General features: G+C 44.6%; 1 protein-coding gene across 2 annotated transcripts; it reads right to left on the bottom strand.

The window, feature by feature from the left end:
• Positions 1-8,365: 8,365 nt before the first annotated feature.
• LOC125551846 (ELMO domain-containing protein A-like) lies at positions 8,366-11,486 on the bottom strand. 2 transcript variants are annotated; one of them, XM_048715215.1, is made up of 10 exons: positions 11,278-11,459; positions 10,704-10,837; positions 10,505-10,616; positions 10,008-10,105; positions 9,868-9,936; positions 9,645-9,760; positions 9,491-9,545; positions 9,282-9,402; positions 8,823-8,965; positions 8,366-8,730 (listed from the first exon to the last, which is right to left on the bottom strand). In XM_048715215.1, the coding sequence occupies exons 6-10, from the start codon at positions 9,680-9,682 to the stop codon at positions 8,629-8,631; spliced, it is 459 nt and encodes a 152-aa protein (XP_048571172.1). In that variant the 5' UTR covers positions 9,683-9,760; positions 9,868-9,936; positions 10,008-10,105; positions 10,505-10,616; positions 10,704-10,837; positions 11,278-11,459; the 3' UTR covers positions 8,366-8,628. The 2 variants fall into 2 exon arrangements, with proteins under 2 accessions (XP_048571172.1, XP_048571171.1); XM_048715214.1 differs by lacking the exons at positions 8,366-8,730; positions 8,823-8,965; positions 9,282-9,402; positions 9,491-9,545 and having other exon boundaries at positions 9,736-9,936; positions 10,704-10,850; positions 11,278-11,486.
• Between the last annotated feature and the right edge of the window lie 8,200 nt (positions 11,487-19,686).

Raw genomic sequence — 19,686 nt, 5'->3', positions numbered from 1 at the left:
ACGGCTTTCCTCAATGGAGAGTTGAAGGAGGAAATTTACATGGATCAGCCAGATGGTTTTGTAGTACCTGGTCAAGAAGGAAAGGTGTGCAAGTTATTAAAGTCTTTATATGGTCTTAAACAAGCTCCTAAGGAGTGGCATGAGAAGTTCGAAAGAACATTAACTGCTGTCGGCTTTGTAGTAAACGATGGTGACAGGTGCGTGTACTATCGCTATGGTGGGGGCGAAGGAGTTATTCTTTGTCTGTATGTCGACGACATATTGATCTTTGGAACCAAACTTGATTTAATCAAGGAGGTTAAGGATTTCTTATCTCGCTGTTTTGAGATGAAGGATTTAGGAGTAGCTAAAGTTATCTTAAACATCAAGCTGTTGAGAGATGAGAATGGTGGGATCACACTGCTTCAGTCTCATTATGTGGAAAAGGTCTTGAGTCGTTTTGGGTATAGCGACTGCACGCCTTCTCCAACTCCATATGATGCTAGTGTGTTGCTTCGAAAGAATCGACGGATTGCTAGAGATCAACTGAGGTATTCTCAGATTATTGGCTCGCTTATGTATTTGGTGAGTGCCACGAGGCCTGACATCTCTTTTGCTGTGAGCAAGCTGAGTCGGTTTGTGTCAAAACCGGGAGATGATCATTGGCATGCGCTTGAGAGAGTTATGCGCTATTTGAAAGGCACCGCGAGCTATGGGATTCACTACACCGGGTATCCAAGGGTACTGGAGGGTTATAGTGACTCAAACTGGATATCTGATGCTGATGAGATTAAGGCCACAAGTGGTTATGTTTTTACACTTGGTGGTGGCGCTGTTTCCTGGAATTCTTGCAAGCAGACCATCTTAACGAGGTCAACTATGGAAGCAGAACTCACAGCATTAGACACTGCCACTGTTGAAGTAGAGTGGCTTCGTGAACTCTTGATGGACTTACCTATGGTTGAAAAACCAATACCCCCTATCCTGATGAACTGTGATAATCAAACTGTGATCGTCAAGATAAACAGTTCTAAGGACAATATGAAGTCCTCAAGGCATGTGAAGAGGAGACTAAAATCTGTCAGAAAATTGAGAAACTCCGGAGTTATTACGTTGGATTATATCCAAACGTCGAAAAACTTGGCAGATCCCTTCACAAAAGGTCTATCACGTAATGTGATAGATAATGCATCGATGGAGATGGGTTTGAGACTCACCGCATGAGTTGTCCATAGTGGTAACCCACTCTATGTGATCGGAGATCCCGTGAAGTAGAAGTGGGAGACAAGCTGTTGGTCAGCTGGGAGGAGAGTATCCCTATATTAATTATCCCACTCCGTGAAGATGCAATACTCTCCTGATCTACATGGCAGGTTGATACTTATCTTAATGTGTTTCAAGTGGCTTATTTGGGTAAGCAGAGATGTTGTCCTGCAGAATATCTTCTGAGGAACACACCTATATGAATTTGATTGTTAACGTCGTAGTCTGTGAGAATTGGGTGGTCTATGATAAATTCATGAAAGGCCCTGGAGTATGACGTATATGCTCCACCCGTGGGGAAGCCTTGCGGCAGCCCAGTATCGGTCAAGAATTTATGTGAAACCAGTTTCACAGAAAACTTGTAGTTAAAGACATAGTCCACTATTCAAGTTGTGATCTAGTGTAGCATAAATTTCTAAGTGGAAGTTCAACTTCACGGTCTCCACTAAGCACCGATATATAAAACAATGTTTTGAAACTAAATGATGAGATGTGCCAATGAGACTTTGTGGGGGATTGTTGGAATTTTTCTAGTAGGCCTTTGGCCCAAAGCCCAACTAAAATTCTGAAATTCTCTTGGCCCATTCATGCACACATGTGAGTGGAGTGAGTGAGGCTAAAGTTTAGTCTCACCCCAGAAGTTGAGAGAGAGTTGCACCTCTTTATAAGGTGAGCTCTTCTACCACTTGTATGAGCATGAGAAGAGGAGACCTACACGCGCGCTCCTCCTCATCGCTCGCCTCGCCACGCCACGCCATGCCTCGTCACGACGCGCCGCGGGTTGCGGGATTGAGCCGAGCCAAGGACAGAGCTATGCACGTTGTCTATATTTTTGCTGCATGGGAAAATTAATGAGTCATTAATTAATAATTAACGAACGCGTTAATTACTGAACCGTTTCCGATTCTTTTGGATCGTGATGACTCGGACGTGGGGTTTAATCCCACGACCTACCCGGCCCGCACTATATAGTCAGGCAGACGTCTACCCTAGCCGCCGCCACTTCGTATGGTTTCTCACCACCGTTCCAGATCATTGCGCCGCCAAGTAAGTCTTCTCCATCCCTCCTTCCGGCGTGCACCGCGAGAAGGGACAGCAGGCCTCCGGAACCCCGCCTTTCGTGATCCTATACGGGAAAGGGGCGATCAGGTTTTTGGGGAGCGCATTCACGCGACTGCTGGCAGCGACGACTTCGCGAACGACGACTTCTTCCCCGACCTCGGCAACCTCGTCCTCGACGACATGGGCGACAACGTCAACGCCGGCGGTGCTGCACCCGCTGCACCGTATGTGATTCTATCCTTCCTGTTCGAGATCGTGGTAGAATTCATGCTTCTAGTATGTGCCCTAGATGTGATATGTTCATCTGCTATGCTAGTTCGCATGATTAATTTAGTCTCTGCTGCTGTAGTCATGATTTATTTTCTGTTTATTCGGATTAAATCTCGTAGTAATTTGCTCATATTTCCAACATGCACCATATTTTTTGAAAGCTCGGTGATTGTTGCTACGTTGGAAAAGCTATCATCTGTGCGCACATCAGTAATATAGAGCCGTAGATCCTTATCAAGATCCCTCAAATTCCTGGAATCAAAATCCTGAGGGTTAGCCATACTCATATTGTAACAGAAGAAGAGAAAATTACGCCGCCGCCGGTGCCGCCTGCCGCTGCCGTAGCTGTGCGGACATTCGGATGATCGGATCAACCCAGAAGACAGGAACGGATCCATGCTGCCGGCTGCCACAAATCGTCAATTCGTCAGGACTAGGGAACATATCAATTCCAATCTTTAAATCTGTAGAAAGATTAGCTACAGCCTACCGACTAGAGTACTACAGTAGAAGATTAGAAGTACTAGCTAGCTAGATTTTGCCTCTTGGCTCGATGGTTGCCGCCGCTGCACAAGTTCTCAATCTGTGAATCGATCGATCGCCACCGGCCGCTGCACAAGTCGATGAATCGGGGGTCGGGATAGATTAGGAGACGAGGAGACGTGGTTGTTTTAGTCAGATCGATTGTTCTGTTAGCTACAGAGCACCAGATGGATAGTTCATTGTGTTCAATGGGCTGCTGGAAGCGGACCAAAGGAGGCCTGGTGCGCCTGGAATAATGGGCCCTGTAGCACAATATTCGGCCCACCCTGATGCCCCGAGCTAAATACCTGATATTTAGTACGTAAAATGAAATCAGACCCTGTAGCCTGTGCTACAGGGTTGGCCCATTGGGCTCCGCCCCTGATTGATACAGAGGTTGGGGGTTAAAGAAAGTCGACCCAGCCGACAGAGACGGAGCAATGATTTGAATATAGGAGGAGGGAAAAAGATAACTATCACGCACTTAATATATATATCGTCTCGTATAAAATTAGATTGTACTCCCTCCGTAAATTAATATAAAAGCGTTTAGATTACTATTTTAGTTATCTAAACACTCTTATATTAGTTTACAGAGGGAGTATGTTTTTATAATAGCACAAGTGATAACTAATGTATGAGAAAATAAGGATGAATTATAAGTAGTTTGATGGCTCTCAACTGCTCTTCGCTCTTCGCTCTCCGCTCCACTCTCCTCTCCTCTCGCTCGCATCGCTCCCCGTTAAGCCCCCTCCGGCAGCGGGCTCGTGGCAACTGGTTGGTAGACGGCGCGGCGCTCGCACATCCTTGGCCTCCTTGCCCTCCTTGCCTAGAGATGCATCTGACGGGGTCCTGTACCGGGAGTGGCTAACGCCAAAGAGCCCGTCCTCGTCAACTGCAAGGGGGCTTACTAGGCCTGATGGAAGGAGCAAACCCTAGGAGGCGAAGACGACCTTCGTGGTCCCCAAGGCTAGAGGGCCGCGGTGCCCCAGATCGCATCTGCCATGTAAACCCTAGACCTCTCGTGCCTCTATAAAGGGAGGTCTAGGGTTCTCATTGATCATCTATCCACAGATAGAAAACTGTCGGTAGTAATCTCATGCACTGTTGTAATCCCTCGGTACGCTCCATTATGAATCTGTGTTTTGATTTTCGGCCGCAAAAAGTGGATTTCGGCCATCTCGGCCTGAGGCGAAAAGTATATTTAGGCCGAAATTGCTCAAATTTGGCAAATATTGGTCAAATTTAAGTCAAATTGCAGTCAAAATTTGGTCAAATTTCAGTCGAATTTTTTGAAAATGGCTGAAATTCGGCCATCTCGGCCTAGGGCGAAAAAAAGCTCAAACCAAAAATCAAAACACAGTTATGAATCATTAAAACCAGCAGGACAGGTATTACTCTCCAGAGGCCCGAACCTGGATAAACCCTCCGTGTGACCTCCGATCCATTACTTCCAGCCGCGCTTGGACCCCTATCGAGGGATCTGACGGTATTTCGCTCCATCACTTGGTGGGCCAGGCATGGGCAGCACGCTCTGCAGAGGAGCGTGGAGCGGCGAGGTGTCTTTAGATTCACGGTGACAACTAGCGGGGCTGTCGCGCCTGGGGGTGACAGAGGCGTGCGTGGGCTCGGCGCTAGAGCTGGCGAGCTGGGTGGTGCACGAATCTGGTGGGCCTGCTCCTCGGGCCTCGACGCGGACTAGGGGCGGCTCGATTGCTCATGGGCGTGATCGGTGACGTCCCTGTGGAAGCTGGTGGTGCGCTCTATGGCCTTGGTGTGCAGGTGCGCCGTGGATCTGGAGGGGGAGTGTGCGATGTGGAGGTGGTCGGTGGCTAGGTGTGCAACGAGAGGGCAAGCATTGGTGCGAAGGTGAAGTCGCCAAGAGGGATGACGCGCGGACTGGCCTAGTTGTGTTGGCGCTCATCGGCGAACGTGCAGTGTTCTGGCTTCGACGTCTACCGGCGGCAGCGGGAGGCAACGGTCGTGGGAAAGCTTCTGTGGCTTGTGGGCTCTGCTAAGGACTGGTGGAGGTGGCCAATGCAGTGACCTAGTGAGAAGGTGCTCAGATCCATCCGGATTTGGCCGTGGTGGCTCAACGGAGGACTTGCTGATGCATGCTACGCGGGGCTTGTGAGATTGACCCGGGCGAAAGCTTGTCTCGGCTTGTCTGGAGCTAGCAATGTCGACGCTTTCGAGCACCGTTTTCATCTTGGTGGCATCACCGAGGTACTCCTCGCCCCAACCTTTGCAGCTTCGCGTGAAACCCTAGATCCATGTGACCGGATGGTGACAATGCTTTGGCATCGTATCCCCTCTCGAGGGCTTCATCTTTGGACCTAGGCATCGGCAAGCGGGACCGATGGAAGATGGCGGTGTTGGTGTCATGGACTTTTGTGGCAACGATGATGGGAGTGTGCAATGTCGGAGACGCGGCAATGGTTGCGGTAGTCGGCTCTTCTCCGGCCTGTTCGTGGGATTACCTCGAGTTGTTTTGTTGCGGTGAAGCCGAGTCTGCGGTGGCGGAGCCTCGTTGGCAAAGATGACATGCAGCAGCTGGTCTGTTCGGTGGACTTTCACGATGCCAACCTTGCATAGTTCTCCTTCGGAGCTAGTGTCCAGAGTCGGAGCTGCGCTACCCTCAGCGTGGGTGGCTGAGTTTGGCATGAGCCTTCTTTTATTTCCGCATAAACTCTGTGGTGAGGGTTGATGTTCGTCTTCAATGAAGTCGGAGTCGCTTGCTCAGAGATTAGGGAAGGTGATGATGCATGTTGGGGAGAAGCAATGACGATGATGTCGGTGTGCGATCTTAACGAGACCCTCTATGTGAGGTGTGTGTGAGGTATTATGTGTGTGTCGCTTAGCAGTTTGTGATGGTTTTCGTCTGGTTTTTCGTTAATTAACTGGGCAACTCTTTTCTGCTTAATTAATGGACGAGTCAAATCTTTTGCTTCCATTTAAAAAATAATAATGAGTCCTGCTTTCAAAATTTTCCTCCCCTAACAAAATGTCTCCCCACGTCGCCGGAGCACCCGCGGGGCAGCGAGCCTGTAAAATGTTCCCATCCGAAAAGTATTGTCCTCGAAGACCTCTAGCACATAAACTCTTTGGCTTGTCCAATCTCCAAGCCCGCTTTGCTAACATAGCGTCATTGAACAACTGTAAATATTCGAAACCCATCCGACCTCTAACCAGGGTTGCCAACCGTAAAGCTTTGAATCCCATCCTAGCTCTAACCAAGCTGCTAGTGCATACCTCACTTATCAGGGCCCACACCTCATAGAGGTTTATTTCTCTATTATGCTGACAAGCAGGGCTTACATGTCCTCCCAAATAGCCCATCTGACCTCTAACCAAGGCTGCCAACCATAAATCTTTGAAGCCCATCCCACCTCTAACTAAGGCTGCCAGTGCATACCTCACTTATCAGGACCCACACCTCATAGAGAGGTTTATTTCTCTAATATGCTGATAAGCAGGGCCTACATGTCCTCCCAAACAGCCCATCCGACCTCTAACCAAGACCAGCAACCATAAATCTTTGAAGCCCATCCCACCTCTAACCAAGGCTGTCAGTGCATAGCTCACTTATCAGAACCCACACCTCGTAGAGAGGCTTATTTCTCTATTATGCTGACAAGTAGGGCCTGCATGTCCCCCGAAACAGTGTAGGCAGCGCATACCGGAGAAGGCATCATATTTGCACGTTGAGGCAAGTTCAAGCAACAGAAACTAGCATTTTGTAACTTAAGCTACCAAAGTGACCATCGAGTACAAGTTTAGGCACTCCCAGTTTGTTTACCTCCTTTATTTTGTCATCGTGGTGAGTCCGAAAGCTGCAGAGACTCATGCATAACATGCTTATATATATATATTAGCAAATATGTCCATGCGTTGTACCGGGAGAAAAAAAACATCCCTCATACACACATCCAACGACATGAGCAAATCCCTTAAAATCTTTCATGATTCTGCACGACAAGCGACAAGCAACATGATAAGTAGTGTTGCGCAAAACCATAAAGGTGTGATGATTTTTGAAGTGACTCAAGATGTTTCTAATTTATATTAAACAAAAATATCTACCTACTTATCGGTATCTGTTTACACTTTTGTTGCCGTTCCTCTTTAGTGATGCTCAACAAATATTGCATTACGATGAAAATAGCGAAGTACGTTTAAGTACACAACAATAACTTGTGCGTAAGAGCATTATTTTTGTCTGTAACTATCATATGTATTCAATTTAAATGGTGTCGGAACATATATAATAGGCATTTTCAAAATTAAAGAAGGTATGAATTAAGGTTGCATTGTAAACCTAATTTTATAAATGATTAACATGCATGATAATAGTATATTTAAAATCTAAACATAATTTAAATGGTGTAGGACATATATAATAGGCATTTTTAAAATACCCCATATAAAGAAGGTATTAATTAAGGTTGCATTGTAAACCTAATTTTAGAAATGATTAACATGCACGATAATAGCATATTTGAAATCTACACATTTCTCTAACGAATTTTCATATATAGTATGTTAGATTTTAAGTTAGGACTTGAAAGATATGAATATTCTAAAAAGTATTTGAATATACCCGTTAAAAAATTAAATAAAAATAGGCTGAGCTGGGATCAAACCTGGGTCTCTCAAGTGAAGGCGTGCGGCTCAAGCCAATGGGCTATTTGCAGGGTGAGGCTACACATCAGTTAACTGACTTTTTCAAATCGGGTCAGTCGATTTTTCGAACGTACGATCGAAATCCAACGGCGCCCGGCCTTTCTTCTACCTCCATATCTTCTTCTTCTCTAGCCGTCGCCCGGACCACCGACGAACCGCCTGCGACCACCACCTGCGGCCGGCAGCGCCGCCCCGCCCTCCCCGAAACCGCCCCTACTACCGGTCTAGCCGCCGCCCCCAGACATCCCTCTAGGCCCGCCCCCCTTTAAGTTTTTTCTCCGGTGAAATGCACCACCACCCCCACCCTAAACCCTAAGATAGATACTGGGGTAGTCCTCCGGCGAGCCCCTTCCTTCTCCTTCTTTACCTCCGGCTCACTACGGGCATCTCTCGAAAACCGACTGACCCTATTTCAAAATCAGTCGATTGACATTTAGCTAAAGTGCTATTTGCATGCTTGTGCTAAATAAGCGGGTCGCCTGGTAATAAACTAAAGTACAGTGCATGAATTTACGAATCATTTTTTACTCACTTATAAGTGGCATAATGGTAATTTGTGGACCTTTAAAAGGTAATTTCCATGATGTACCGCCAGAAGCAATAGTCCCTTTATTATTAGGTACAAACATGTACAACGCCTCAAATTTTTGGATGTCTGTGTGATGTACTGTCTTCCTAACCATGATCAAGTTCAATAATGTACTACATGCAACAATATATAGCCACAAGGGGCCATACACAATTTATCACCAGACACTGACACATCATAAGTAACCCTTCAATCTGAGCCCCCATTCCCCCATAGCAGAGTCAGTTATATCTCACGGCAAATCAAATGCAGAAGCTCTATTATTTGTCCAGCATTGTGTAAGACGGTAGGTCCTTGACCGCCAATACATCCTCTAAAACCAGTTCACGCTCCAACTGAGTTCTCGTGGATTTCATCACCTCCTGGCACAACCAAACAGTAATGCAGCTGATTACAGATTTAATGGTACAATTAAAATCAGGATTAGCCTACACGGAATGCAAAAAAAGCTTACATTGAACTCCATATATGAAGCACGTTTCACGAGCCACTGGGCATCAAGCATCCGAAAGGCTACACAATAGAGGTGATCAAACGCATTTTCATCTCGTCCGAGTAGTTCCAGGAAACGGATTCCTGACTTTGAAGATGGAACAGCTGCGAAAAAGTGAGAAGCGCAAAAACCAGGGATTAGGAACAATACCATTACAGAGCATTGCCAATGTTGGCAATTTCACTGGTTCTAGGAAATCTTAGCATCGACTCTAGTACAGAATCAGGTTCTAAGTGAGTTGACTATGTGGGGCCCAAGTTGGCTCAATATTGAGAGGATGGTAGATGATAAAAGAATATAATATATCTGACATGTGGGCCCAAAAGTAGGTGCTACAAAAAACACCGGAGAAATTTTAGTTTTCTTCGGACCGAGTTCTAGCAATTTTTTTAGAACCAATGAAATTGCACATGCTCTTACTTGATTGCAGATCCAACATCTGGATCAGCATGAATGAAATGTTGATACCAGCAACTGCAAAAGGGTACTCCCAATCTGCTCTTTGACCTTGCACTTTGTTCAGAAGCATTTGAAAGGATGCCTGATACAGAACAGATGTAATGATCAGACAAAACTAGGAGTATGTAATAACAGAGATATGACCAGCAGTTTTAATTCTAGGTCTTAACTGGGTAGTTCCTAGCGAAAAAGATGAGGTTCTCCAATGATATGTATCCACCACCCCTGCATGGAGACTATTTGTATTAGATGGCTTTATTAATTGAGTAAACAACACCAGAAGCGCAGCCTGGTACTTAAGAGTCAAGACTATTCAAAGGAGACCTGAAATCTGTTGATGGATCAGTGCCTTGCCAACCCATCTCCTTCCACGATTCTGATTTTAGAGGAGGAATCTCGCGACTTGGGTAAGCTAACTTCCACAGTTGTTTCAAGGCGTCCTAAAAAGAATAATGTCGATCAGTTGCTTTGCTTCCATGAGAGCATGCCCGGTGGAAAAACAATAATAATAATAGAGGGGCATGCCCGAGCTTTCCATTGTACGTACTTGGTGCTCAATACGGGAACCATCAAAAGGGATTTTCAATCTGCGTCTTAAATTGTCCAATCTTTCTTCCTGTAAAACAGAAGTTCAGAACTTAAATAATTCTAAGGGCCTGTTTTATCCAACTTTCGTCCACATGTTACCTGCAAAGGACTAAGATATACTGGATTGCTTGTTTCGTTATCCGAAGAAAAGGGAAACAACCTACCAAAAATTGACCCGGAGCTTACAATAATATTTGCTGCAACAAATAGCAAAAATGACAGAAGAATATCAATTATCACAGAATTAAGATCATGGCTAGGAAGACAGTACATCAATAGCCACAAGAAATTCATCTAGAACAAAAGCTCAACGACTTCCAAGATAGAGCATTGCTACATCAGTATATTGTTTACATGACTTGATACAATCAAAGATATATCATGGATTTGAAAATCAGAAATATTACTTCTAATTTTCATGATAGCTACCGGCCTGCCCATTTACACAAAGTAATCAGTGAATCTATATTTGGCAAAGATGAATAATAGTTTAATTCGCATACCAAGTGCTAGAAAATCATCAAACTAGAAGACGATATAACAGTCCGTTAATGTCAAGCATTACAAAGTGTATAGACAAATGCGTGGAGCAGTACCTAACCACTGTGCCCACTGCGCAATCAAATTTGAGAAAAGAAACGACCAGTGTAATTGTTCCTTTTTCCTATCATCATCATCCCACAAGTCTTGCCTTCTGGGGTCATATACCTTCAGGAGGTAAGGAAATTTGTCAATAGTCTGCATTCACCTCAAGGTTGGAAGAACTTATGAAATTATGTCTAGAAAATTACTAACTTCCGATCCGCCACCGTCATAACTAGACTTCCCTAGTAGAGGTTCATCCAGGGAATCTACATGGGATATGTCAACATGTTCATTCTTCCTTCCATCAACATCTGCGTGATGGAGCCGCCGCCTCAGATTGCTCGCTGACATGAAGTACTATGCCAGAAAAAGAGTCAGAACAACAAGAAAGACAGAAACAAAATCAACAACTTAGTTGTGTACTGAAGCACGAATATATTCATACAGCACACAAAGTATTATCTGGAACAATTCACTTGTAAAATGCAGGTTCTCTAAAGTAAAAAAGGAAAAAGAAAGAGACGAACTTAAAGTGCCCCTTAAATGCAGACTCAAAAGAAAATCGCAATCCTTCTACAACACCATCGAAATATTCAGAGTGCCTTCAGAAGCCTAATCCCACCAAATTATACTCCCCCATCGACCCCCACAGGTTCATCCGCCAAACTTCAAAACCTAACGCCTTTTTCACGATTTCGAAAAACTCCGGGAAGCATGCGCATACCTTCCGCTGGATTATAGCAGATTACGAGTTGACAAGGGGAGAACAACCGAGCTCACGTACCGAGGGGTCCTGGTCCTCGTTGATTCCGGGATCCGGCGATTGGGATGAGGACGAATGAGGGAAGAAGAAGTCTGCCTTGCGTTGGGGGAGGGGATTGATTCTGACTCGAAGCTTTAAGAAGAAGCGGGGAGGGGGAGAAGGGGGGTTGGACTTGGAACTTGGAAGAGACAGCTGCGGAAGGAACTCAGCTGCGGGAAGGATCCTTCGATCCAAAGCACTGACTCGACAAAATAGTAAATCTTGCCGTGCTGCACCTAACGGCGAAGCATCCACCGTTGCTTTACCTAACGGCGAAGCATTCACTTATAAAATGCAAATTTCACTCATTATATAAAACATATTTCAGTCAATTCAAAAAAGTATTTCACTCATTCCAAAATAATATTCACTCATTAAAAAAACTTATTTCACTCTTTTTAGAAAATGGATTTCACTAATTTCAAGAAAATATGTGGTTTCAAGAAGTGGTATATGTGAAATATAACTACCCCGCAAAAAAATATAACTGAAAATGAAATGAGTAAACGAAGCAACTTCACAATAAACACACTAAAATAAGGGGTTTCACAAAAATCATATTTCAATTTAAATCTGATTTCACTCATTTAAAATATATCATTTAAATAAAAATTATTTCACTCATTTTCAAAAAGTTGATTCCACTTATTTCAAAAGACTAATTTCACTTGAAAGACATGCTTAAATTTTGAAATAACAAATTTCAGATATTTCACACCAAAATATGCGTCATGTGTACGAACAAAAGATTACAGTCATTTAAAAATTGGTTACACTCAATTAATAAATGGTTTTACTTATTTTAGAAAACTGATTTCACTTATTTCAAAAAATAATCATTTGAAAAAACAATTCACTTGTCTCAAAACTAGATTCCACTCATTTTTAAATAATTTGAAATAATCAGCATGAAAACCAAATTTCACTTATTTAAAAAAATTGGTTTCAATTAGTTCAAAAAACTTATTTAACTTATTTCAGAAAATGGGTTTCACTCATTACTAACACTAAAATTTAAACATGTTTGAATGTATTCAAGATTGATCTTGTTCTAAAGGTCTAGGTCCCAAGAGTTCAAATATATTAAATGTTTCAGTAACGAAATTATGGTTTAAAAGATATGATGGATTAAATTAGCATTGATTGAATGAAAGGATGGATTTGCTGTATGTGAGAGGAGAGAGAATGGGTTTATTTTATTTGTGCAATACATGCATGTGAAGGAGAGAGATAGAGAGAGGGCATATGTGTGGGACCTACCCAGATTTGACATAATCTCATATGCAAAAAGTGGGCTGAAAAATACAAAGCTATACAATGAAATGGGCCTACGGCCAACACGAACCACATAGCACGGCGGATGGCACATATGTTCACTATATATATATATAGTGAGAGCAACTAGTTAATGAGCGCTTCTTCGGGAGTCTCGCAATGATCAGCGCCACCTGTCGCGCTTTGAGCGCTCTCTTAGAATTTTTTTTATTTTTTCGCACATGTTTTCGACTTTTTTAATGGTTTTTTTCTGAGTTTTCCTGACGTTTTGGTTTTCCACCGGTCTTTCTTAGCTTTTCAATAAAAAATATTGAAAAAAATTTCTTGCATAAAAAACGCATTTTCTTTTTTCCCTTTCGTGAGAGTCATGGTTTTGTTTGCGCGAGAGGCACGGTTTTGCTTCGCGAGAGTCACGGCCGTGCCTCTCGGAAACGAAAAAAAAACGCGTTTTCTGTTTTTTCCCTTCGCAGAGTCACGGTTTTGCTTCCGCGAGAGGCACGGATTTTCATTCGCGAGAGTCACGGTCGTGCCTCTCGGAAACGAAAAAAAAATGTGTTTTCTGTTTTTTTTTCTTTCGCGAGAGTCATACTTTTGCTTCCGCGAGAGGCACGGTTATGCTTTAGCGACAGTCACGGCCGTGCCTCTCGGCAACGAAAAAAAGTGTTTTCTGTTTTTTTCTTTCGCGAGAGTCGCGGTTTTGCTTCCGCGAGCGGCACGGTTGTGCTTTCGCGTCACGACCGTGCCTCTCGGAAACGGAAAAAAAATCTCGTTTTCTGCTTTTTTTCCTTTCGCGAGAGTCACGGCTTTGCTTCCGCAAGAGGTACGGATGTGTTTTCGCGGGAGTCACGGCCGTGCCTCCTCGGAAATGAAAAAAAATGTGTTTTCTCTTCTTTTTTCCTTTCGCGAGAGTAACGGTTTTGCTTCCGCGAGAGGCACGGTTGTGATTTCGTGAGAGGCACGGACGTGCCTCTTTCGGAAAGGGAAAAAACCCATGCTCCTGATTCGGTTTTTTCATTGGATTTTTTTGTGAAAAAAATTTCATCAAAACCTATCAACATGGGATCTAGTTTTGAAGATCTCGAAATGAGAATCCAACGATGAAAGCGGTTCAAGATTTGGATGCACAATTTAAGAGATAAAACGTTTTAAATAAACGAATCTACGAAAAAAGGGAAAACTTCCAGGTTGCGACAAATGGTGCGTTGCATGTGCGTTACTTGTCGTAACCAGAGGAGTTGGAGTGATCTTTGCAACGAGTACTCCTTAACTAGTGATTTCAAAATATAATAGAACTAGTAACAGGGTCTTTGCAAATGACTCGATCATCCAGTTTTTTTCCGAGGCACAAACAGATGCTTTGTGCTTTTTTAGGGACAACGACTGCTTTTTCTATTTTCTTTTTGGCAGAGTTCATATAGAGTGGGATAGATACAAATTAGACTAGGGGTTGGAGCCTAAGGATCAACTACAAAAAAATCATGTGTTGTGCTTATCAGGGGAAATGGTGTGGATTGACAAAGGTGTTGCAATGCAATTTGGGGAATTTTCCTTGTAGATACTTGGGGATTCAGCTATCTATTAACCAACTATCCAGAGTTGATTGGCAGTCGATGTTGGGCTAGGTGCGCAACTTCATCCCTGCGTGGTTTCATCCAACGTCCAGGTCGGCTGGTCCTTGTCAACTCACTGATCGCGGCGAGACCAATCCACCAACTCATGGTGCTGGATGCCCAGGCTTGGGTATTTGAGGAGATCAACATATGGATGAGATCCCTTTTCTAGGTAGGTAAGGATAAGGCAAACAACGGTCAATGTCTAGTTGCTTGGGACATGAACTGTCTACTACTTGCTTCGGTGGCCTTGGTGTCAAATACCTACGGCTGCAGGTGATTGCGCTATGGGTTCAATGGGAGTGGTTGCGCAGGGCAGACCCCAAGAGACCTTGGAAGGGCTTAAGATGATGGTGGATCCGTGGGCGAGGCTTGTTTTTAACAGCTTGGTTAAAATCGCAGTTGGAGACAGAAATAAGGTGCTCTTCTGGAAGGACTGTTGGATCCATGGCTTCTTGATCGCGGATATTGCACCTTTGATTTTGGACATGGTCGACACTCGCTATTTGTCGGAGCTAACTCCGGCAGATCTCATGTATGGGGTCCTGAGCTGGTAGTGTTGGCATGATGGTAACAGAGACACATGTTTTACCAGGTTCACGCTCTCTCGAAGAGATAATACCCTACGTTTTGCTTTGATTGTATTGATATGATGGGGTGTAGGGTACATGTTGATCTAGCACGAGATCGTTGTGTAAGATTCTAATCGACTATTGACTAGTCTATCCTCGGTTTTTATAATGCACCGGATGTTGGGAAACGTTGCATGGAAAACAAAAAGAAATTCTACGCACACGCAAGATCTATCCATGGAGATGCATAGCTACGAGAGGGGAGAGTGTGTCTACGTACCCTCGTAGACCGTAAGCGGAAGCGTTTATCAACGTGGTTGATGTAGTTGAACTTCTTCGCGATCCAACTGATCAAGTACCAAACGTACGACACCTCCGCATTCAGCACACATCCATCTCGGTGACGTCCTCGCCTTCTTGATCCAGCAAAACGGTCGAAGTAGTAGATGAGTTCCAGCAACACGACGGCATGATGACGGTGGTGGTGATGCTATCTCCACAGAGCTTCTCCTAAGCACTCCGAAAATATGACTGAGGGACGAAACTGTGGAGAGGGGCTCCGCACGCGGCTAAGAGATTATCGTGGCCTTTGTGTGGCGCCCCTTGTTGGGAAATGTTGCATGGAAAACAAAAAATTTCTATCCATAGAGGTGCATAGCAATGAGAGGGGAGAGTGTGTCTACGTAGCCTCATAGACCGTAAGCGTTCAACAACGCGGTTGATGTAGTCGAACTTCTTCGCGCTCCAGCCGATCAAGTACCAAACGTACGGCACCTCCACGTTCTGCACACATTCAGCTCGGTGACGTCATCTGCCTCCTTGATCCAGCATGACGGCGAGGTAGTGGATGAGTTCCGGCAGCACGACGACGTGGTGACGGTGAAGTGATCTCCGCAGGGCTTCGCCTAAGCACTACTAATATATGACGAGGTGTGTAAACGGTGGAAGGGTGCCGCACACGGCTAAACAATTTTTCTGACCAATCACACGGCTAAAAAATTGTTCTAGGTATGCTACGCGCTCCCCTCCCACATATATATAGGTGGGAGGGAGAGGGAAGAGGCCAAGGGGCGCCCCAAGTAGGTCTGAATCCTACTTGGGCTCCTGCCCTTGGCCGCGCCCCCTGCCATATTTGTCGGAGGGGGGAAGGAAAGGGGGAAGAGGAAGGAAGGGGGAGGCCGAATCCTTCGGCCTCCCCCCTTTCCTTTCCCCACTTGGGCGGCTGCCATGGGGGGTGCGCCAGCCCCTTGTGGGCTGGTGTGCTCCCCTCTAATGGCCCAATAGGCCTACTAACCTCCCGGGGTGTCTGGTACCCCCCCCCCCCCCCCCCGGTACTCCGATGATCACCCTGTACACTCTGAAACACTTTCGGTGTCCGAATATCATCGTCCTATATATCAATCTTTACCTCTCGACCATTTCAAGACTCCTCATCATGTCCCTGATCTCATATGGTACTCTGAAAAACATCCAGTCACCAAAACATATAACTCATATAACACTATATCGTGAACGAACGTTAAGTGCGCGGACCCTACGGGTTTGAGAACTATGTAGACATAACCGAGACACCTCTCCGGTCAATAACCAATAGCGGAACCTGGATGCCCATATTGGCTCCTACATATTCTCCGAAGATCTTTATCGGTCGAACCGTTATGACAACAAACGTAATTCCCTTTGTCCATCAGTATGTTACTTGCCCGAGATTCGATCATCGGTATCCTCATACCTAGTTCAATATCGTTACTGGCAAGTCTCTTTACTCATTCTGTAATACATCATCCTGCAACTAACTCATTAGTCACTTTGCTTGCAAGGCTTCTTATGATGTGTATTACCGAGTGGGCCCATAGATACCTCTCCGATACTCGGGGTGACAAATCCTAATCTCGATCTATGCCAACTCAACAAACACCTTCGGAGATACCTGTAGAGCATATTTATGATCACACAGTTACGTTGTGACGTTTGATAGCACACAAGGTATTCCGCCGGTATCCGGGAGTTGCATACTCATAGTCGGAGGAATATGTATTTGACATGAAGAAAGCAATATCAATAAACTAAACAATCAATATGCTAAGCTAACGGATGGGTCTTGTCCATCACATCATTTTCCTAATGATGTGATCCCATTATCAAATGACAACACATGTCTATGGTTAGGAAGCCTTAACCATCTTTGATCAACGAGGTAATCTAGTAGAGGCTTACTAGGGACATGGTATTTGTTTATGTATTCACACATGTAGTTAAGTTTCCGATCAATACAATTCTAGCATGAATAATAAACCTTTATCATGAATAAGGAAATATAAAATGGCAACTTTATTATTGCCTCTAGGGCATATTTCCTTCAGTCTTGCACTTGCACTAGAGTCAATATTCTAGATTACATTGTAATGAATCTAACACCCATGGAGTCTTGGTGATGATCATGTTTTGCTCGCGGAAGAGGCTTAGTCAACGGGTCTGCTACATTTAGATTTGTATGTATTTTGCAAACTTCTATGTCTCCATCCTTGACCTTTTCACGAATGGAGTTGAAGCGTCTCTGATACGTCCATTTTGCACCATGCTTTTATATTGATATTTATTGCATTATGGGCTGTTATTACCTATTTTGGTACAATATTATGCCTTTTCTCTTTTATTTTATAAAGTTTACATGAAGAGGGAGAATGCCCGCAGCTGGAATTCTAGACTGGAAAAGGAGCAATTCTAAGAGACCTATTCTGCACAACTCCAAAAGTCCTGAAAATTTACGGAGAATTATTTTGGAATATATAAAAAATATTGGGCGAAGAAAATACCAGAGGGGACCCACCAGGATGCCACAAGCCTAGAGGCGTGCCCTACCCCCTGGGCGCGCCCCTGTGGCTTGTAGGGCCCCGGCAGGCCTATAGTGCCCATCTTGTGCTATATGATGTATTTTGACCTAGAAAAAATCATAAGGAAGCTTTTGGGACGAAGTGCCGCCGTCTCGAGGCGGAACCTGGGTAGAAGCAATCTAGGGCTCCGGCGGAGCTATTTTGTCGGGGAAACTTCCCTCCCAAAGGGGAAATCATCATCATTGTCACCACCAACGATACTCTCATCGAGAGGGGGTCAATCTCCATCAACATCTTCACCAGCACCATCTCCTATCAATCCCTAGTTCATCTATTGTATCCGATCTTTGTCTCAAAACCTCAAATTGGTACCCGTGGGTTGCTAGTAGTGTTGATTACTCCTCGTAGTTGATGCTAGTTGGTTTATTCGGTGGAAGATCATATTTTCAGATCCTTAATGATATTCAGTACTCCTCTAATTATGAACATGAATATGCTTTGTGAGTAGTTATGTTTGTTCCTGATGACATGGGAGAAGTCTTGTTATCAGTAATCATGTGAATTTGGTATATATGAGTTTGATATTTTGATGAGATGTATGTTGTCTTTCCTCTAGTGGTGTTATTGAACGTCGACTACATGACACTTCACCATGATTTGGGCCTAGGGGGAGGCATTGGGAAGTAATAAGTAGATGATGGGTTGCTAGAGTGACAGAAGCTTAAACCCTAGTTTATGCGTTGCTTCGTAAGGGGCTCATTTGGATCCACATGTTTCAGGCTATGGTCAGATTTATCTTAATTCTTCTTTCATTGTTGTGGATGCTTGCGAGAGTGGTTAATCATAAGTGGGAGGCTTGTCCAAGTAAGGACAACACCCAAGCACTGGTCCACCCACATATCAAATTATCAAAGTAACAAACGCGAATCATACGAGCATGATGAAAACTAGCTTGACAATATTTCCCATGTGTCATCGGGAGCACTTTGCTTTATATAAGAGTTTGTCCAGGTGTCGGTGTCAAAACCGGCGGATCTCGGGTAGGGGGTCCCGAACTGTGCGTCTAAGGCGGATGGTAACAGGAGGCAGGGGACACGATGTTTACCCAGGCTCGGGCCCTCTCGATGGAGGCAATACCCTACGTCATGCTTGATTGATCTTGATGATATGAGTATTACAAGAGTTGATCTACCAGGAGATCGTAGAGGCTAAACCCTAGAAGCTAGCCTATGGTATGATTGTTGTTGTCCTACGGACTAAACCCTCCAGTTTATATAGACACCGGAGGGGGCTAGAGTTACACAGAGTCGGTTACAAGGGAGGAGATCTACATATCCGTATTGCCAAGCTTGCCTTCCACGCCAAGGAAAGTCCCATCCGGACACGGGACGAAGTATTCAATATTGTATCTTCATAGTCCAACGGTCCGGCCAAAGGATATAGTCCGGCTGTCCAGAGACCCCCTAATCCAGGACTCCCTCAGTAGCCCCTGAACCAGGCTTCAATGACGATGAGTCCGACGCGCAGTTTTGTCTTCGGCATTGCAAGGCGGGTTCTTCTTGCGAATACTCCATAGAAGATTTTGAACACAAGGATAGTGTCCGGCTTTGCAAAACAAGTTCCACATACCACCGTAGAGAGAATAATATTTCCACAAATCTAATCTGCTGACACGTTTTGACAGCATGACATCATGTCATGGCCTGGTCATTATTCAAACCGTTTTTCTCAACCAGCACCGCACATATCGCGAGGCAGTTTTCTTGACACGTCTTGTCAAAGCAGAGATCGTGTCCCCCTTATTACGGAATTCTCATCAATACGGACGTGGGTAACCCAACCGCGCCATCAATTACGGCGCTTGGGGAATAAGCAATTTTACCAGGCAAGTGGGGAGGCGCATCGCCTATTCCGCCCTTATAAAGGGACAAGGATTCACCCTTTTTACCCACACCTTCTTCCTCCTTGCTTATCCATTATCGCACACTCGAGCTCCAGCGCCCAAGTTCGCGTCTTTCTTCTCAAACCACTCCAAGCATGTCCGGAGCGGGAGGCAAGTGGATGGTCTCCTTCGTCACAGAGGAGAACATCACAAAGTTA

This window comes from Triticum urartu, chromosome 4, assembly GCF_003073215.2.
Source record: "Triticum urartu cultivar G1812 chromosome 4, Tu2.1, whole genome shotgun sequence".
NCBI classification, from domain to species: domain Eukaryota; kingdom Viridiplantae; phylum Streptophyta; class Magnoliopsida; order Poales; family Poaceae; genus Triticum; species Triticum urartu.
Note: the sequence above shows the minus strand (reverse complement) of the source record. Positions and strands in the feature narration are given on the sequence as shown.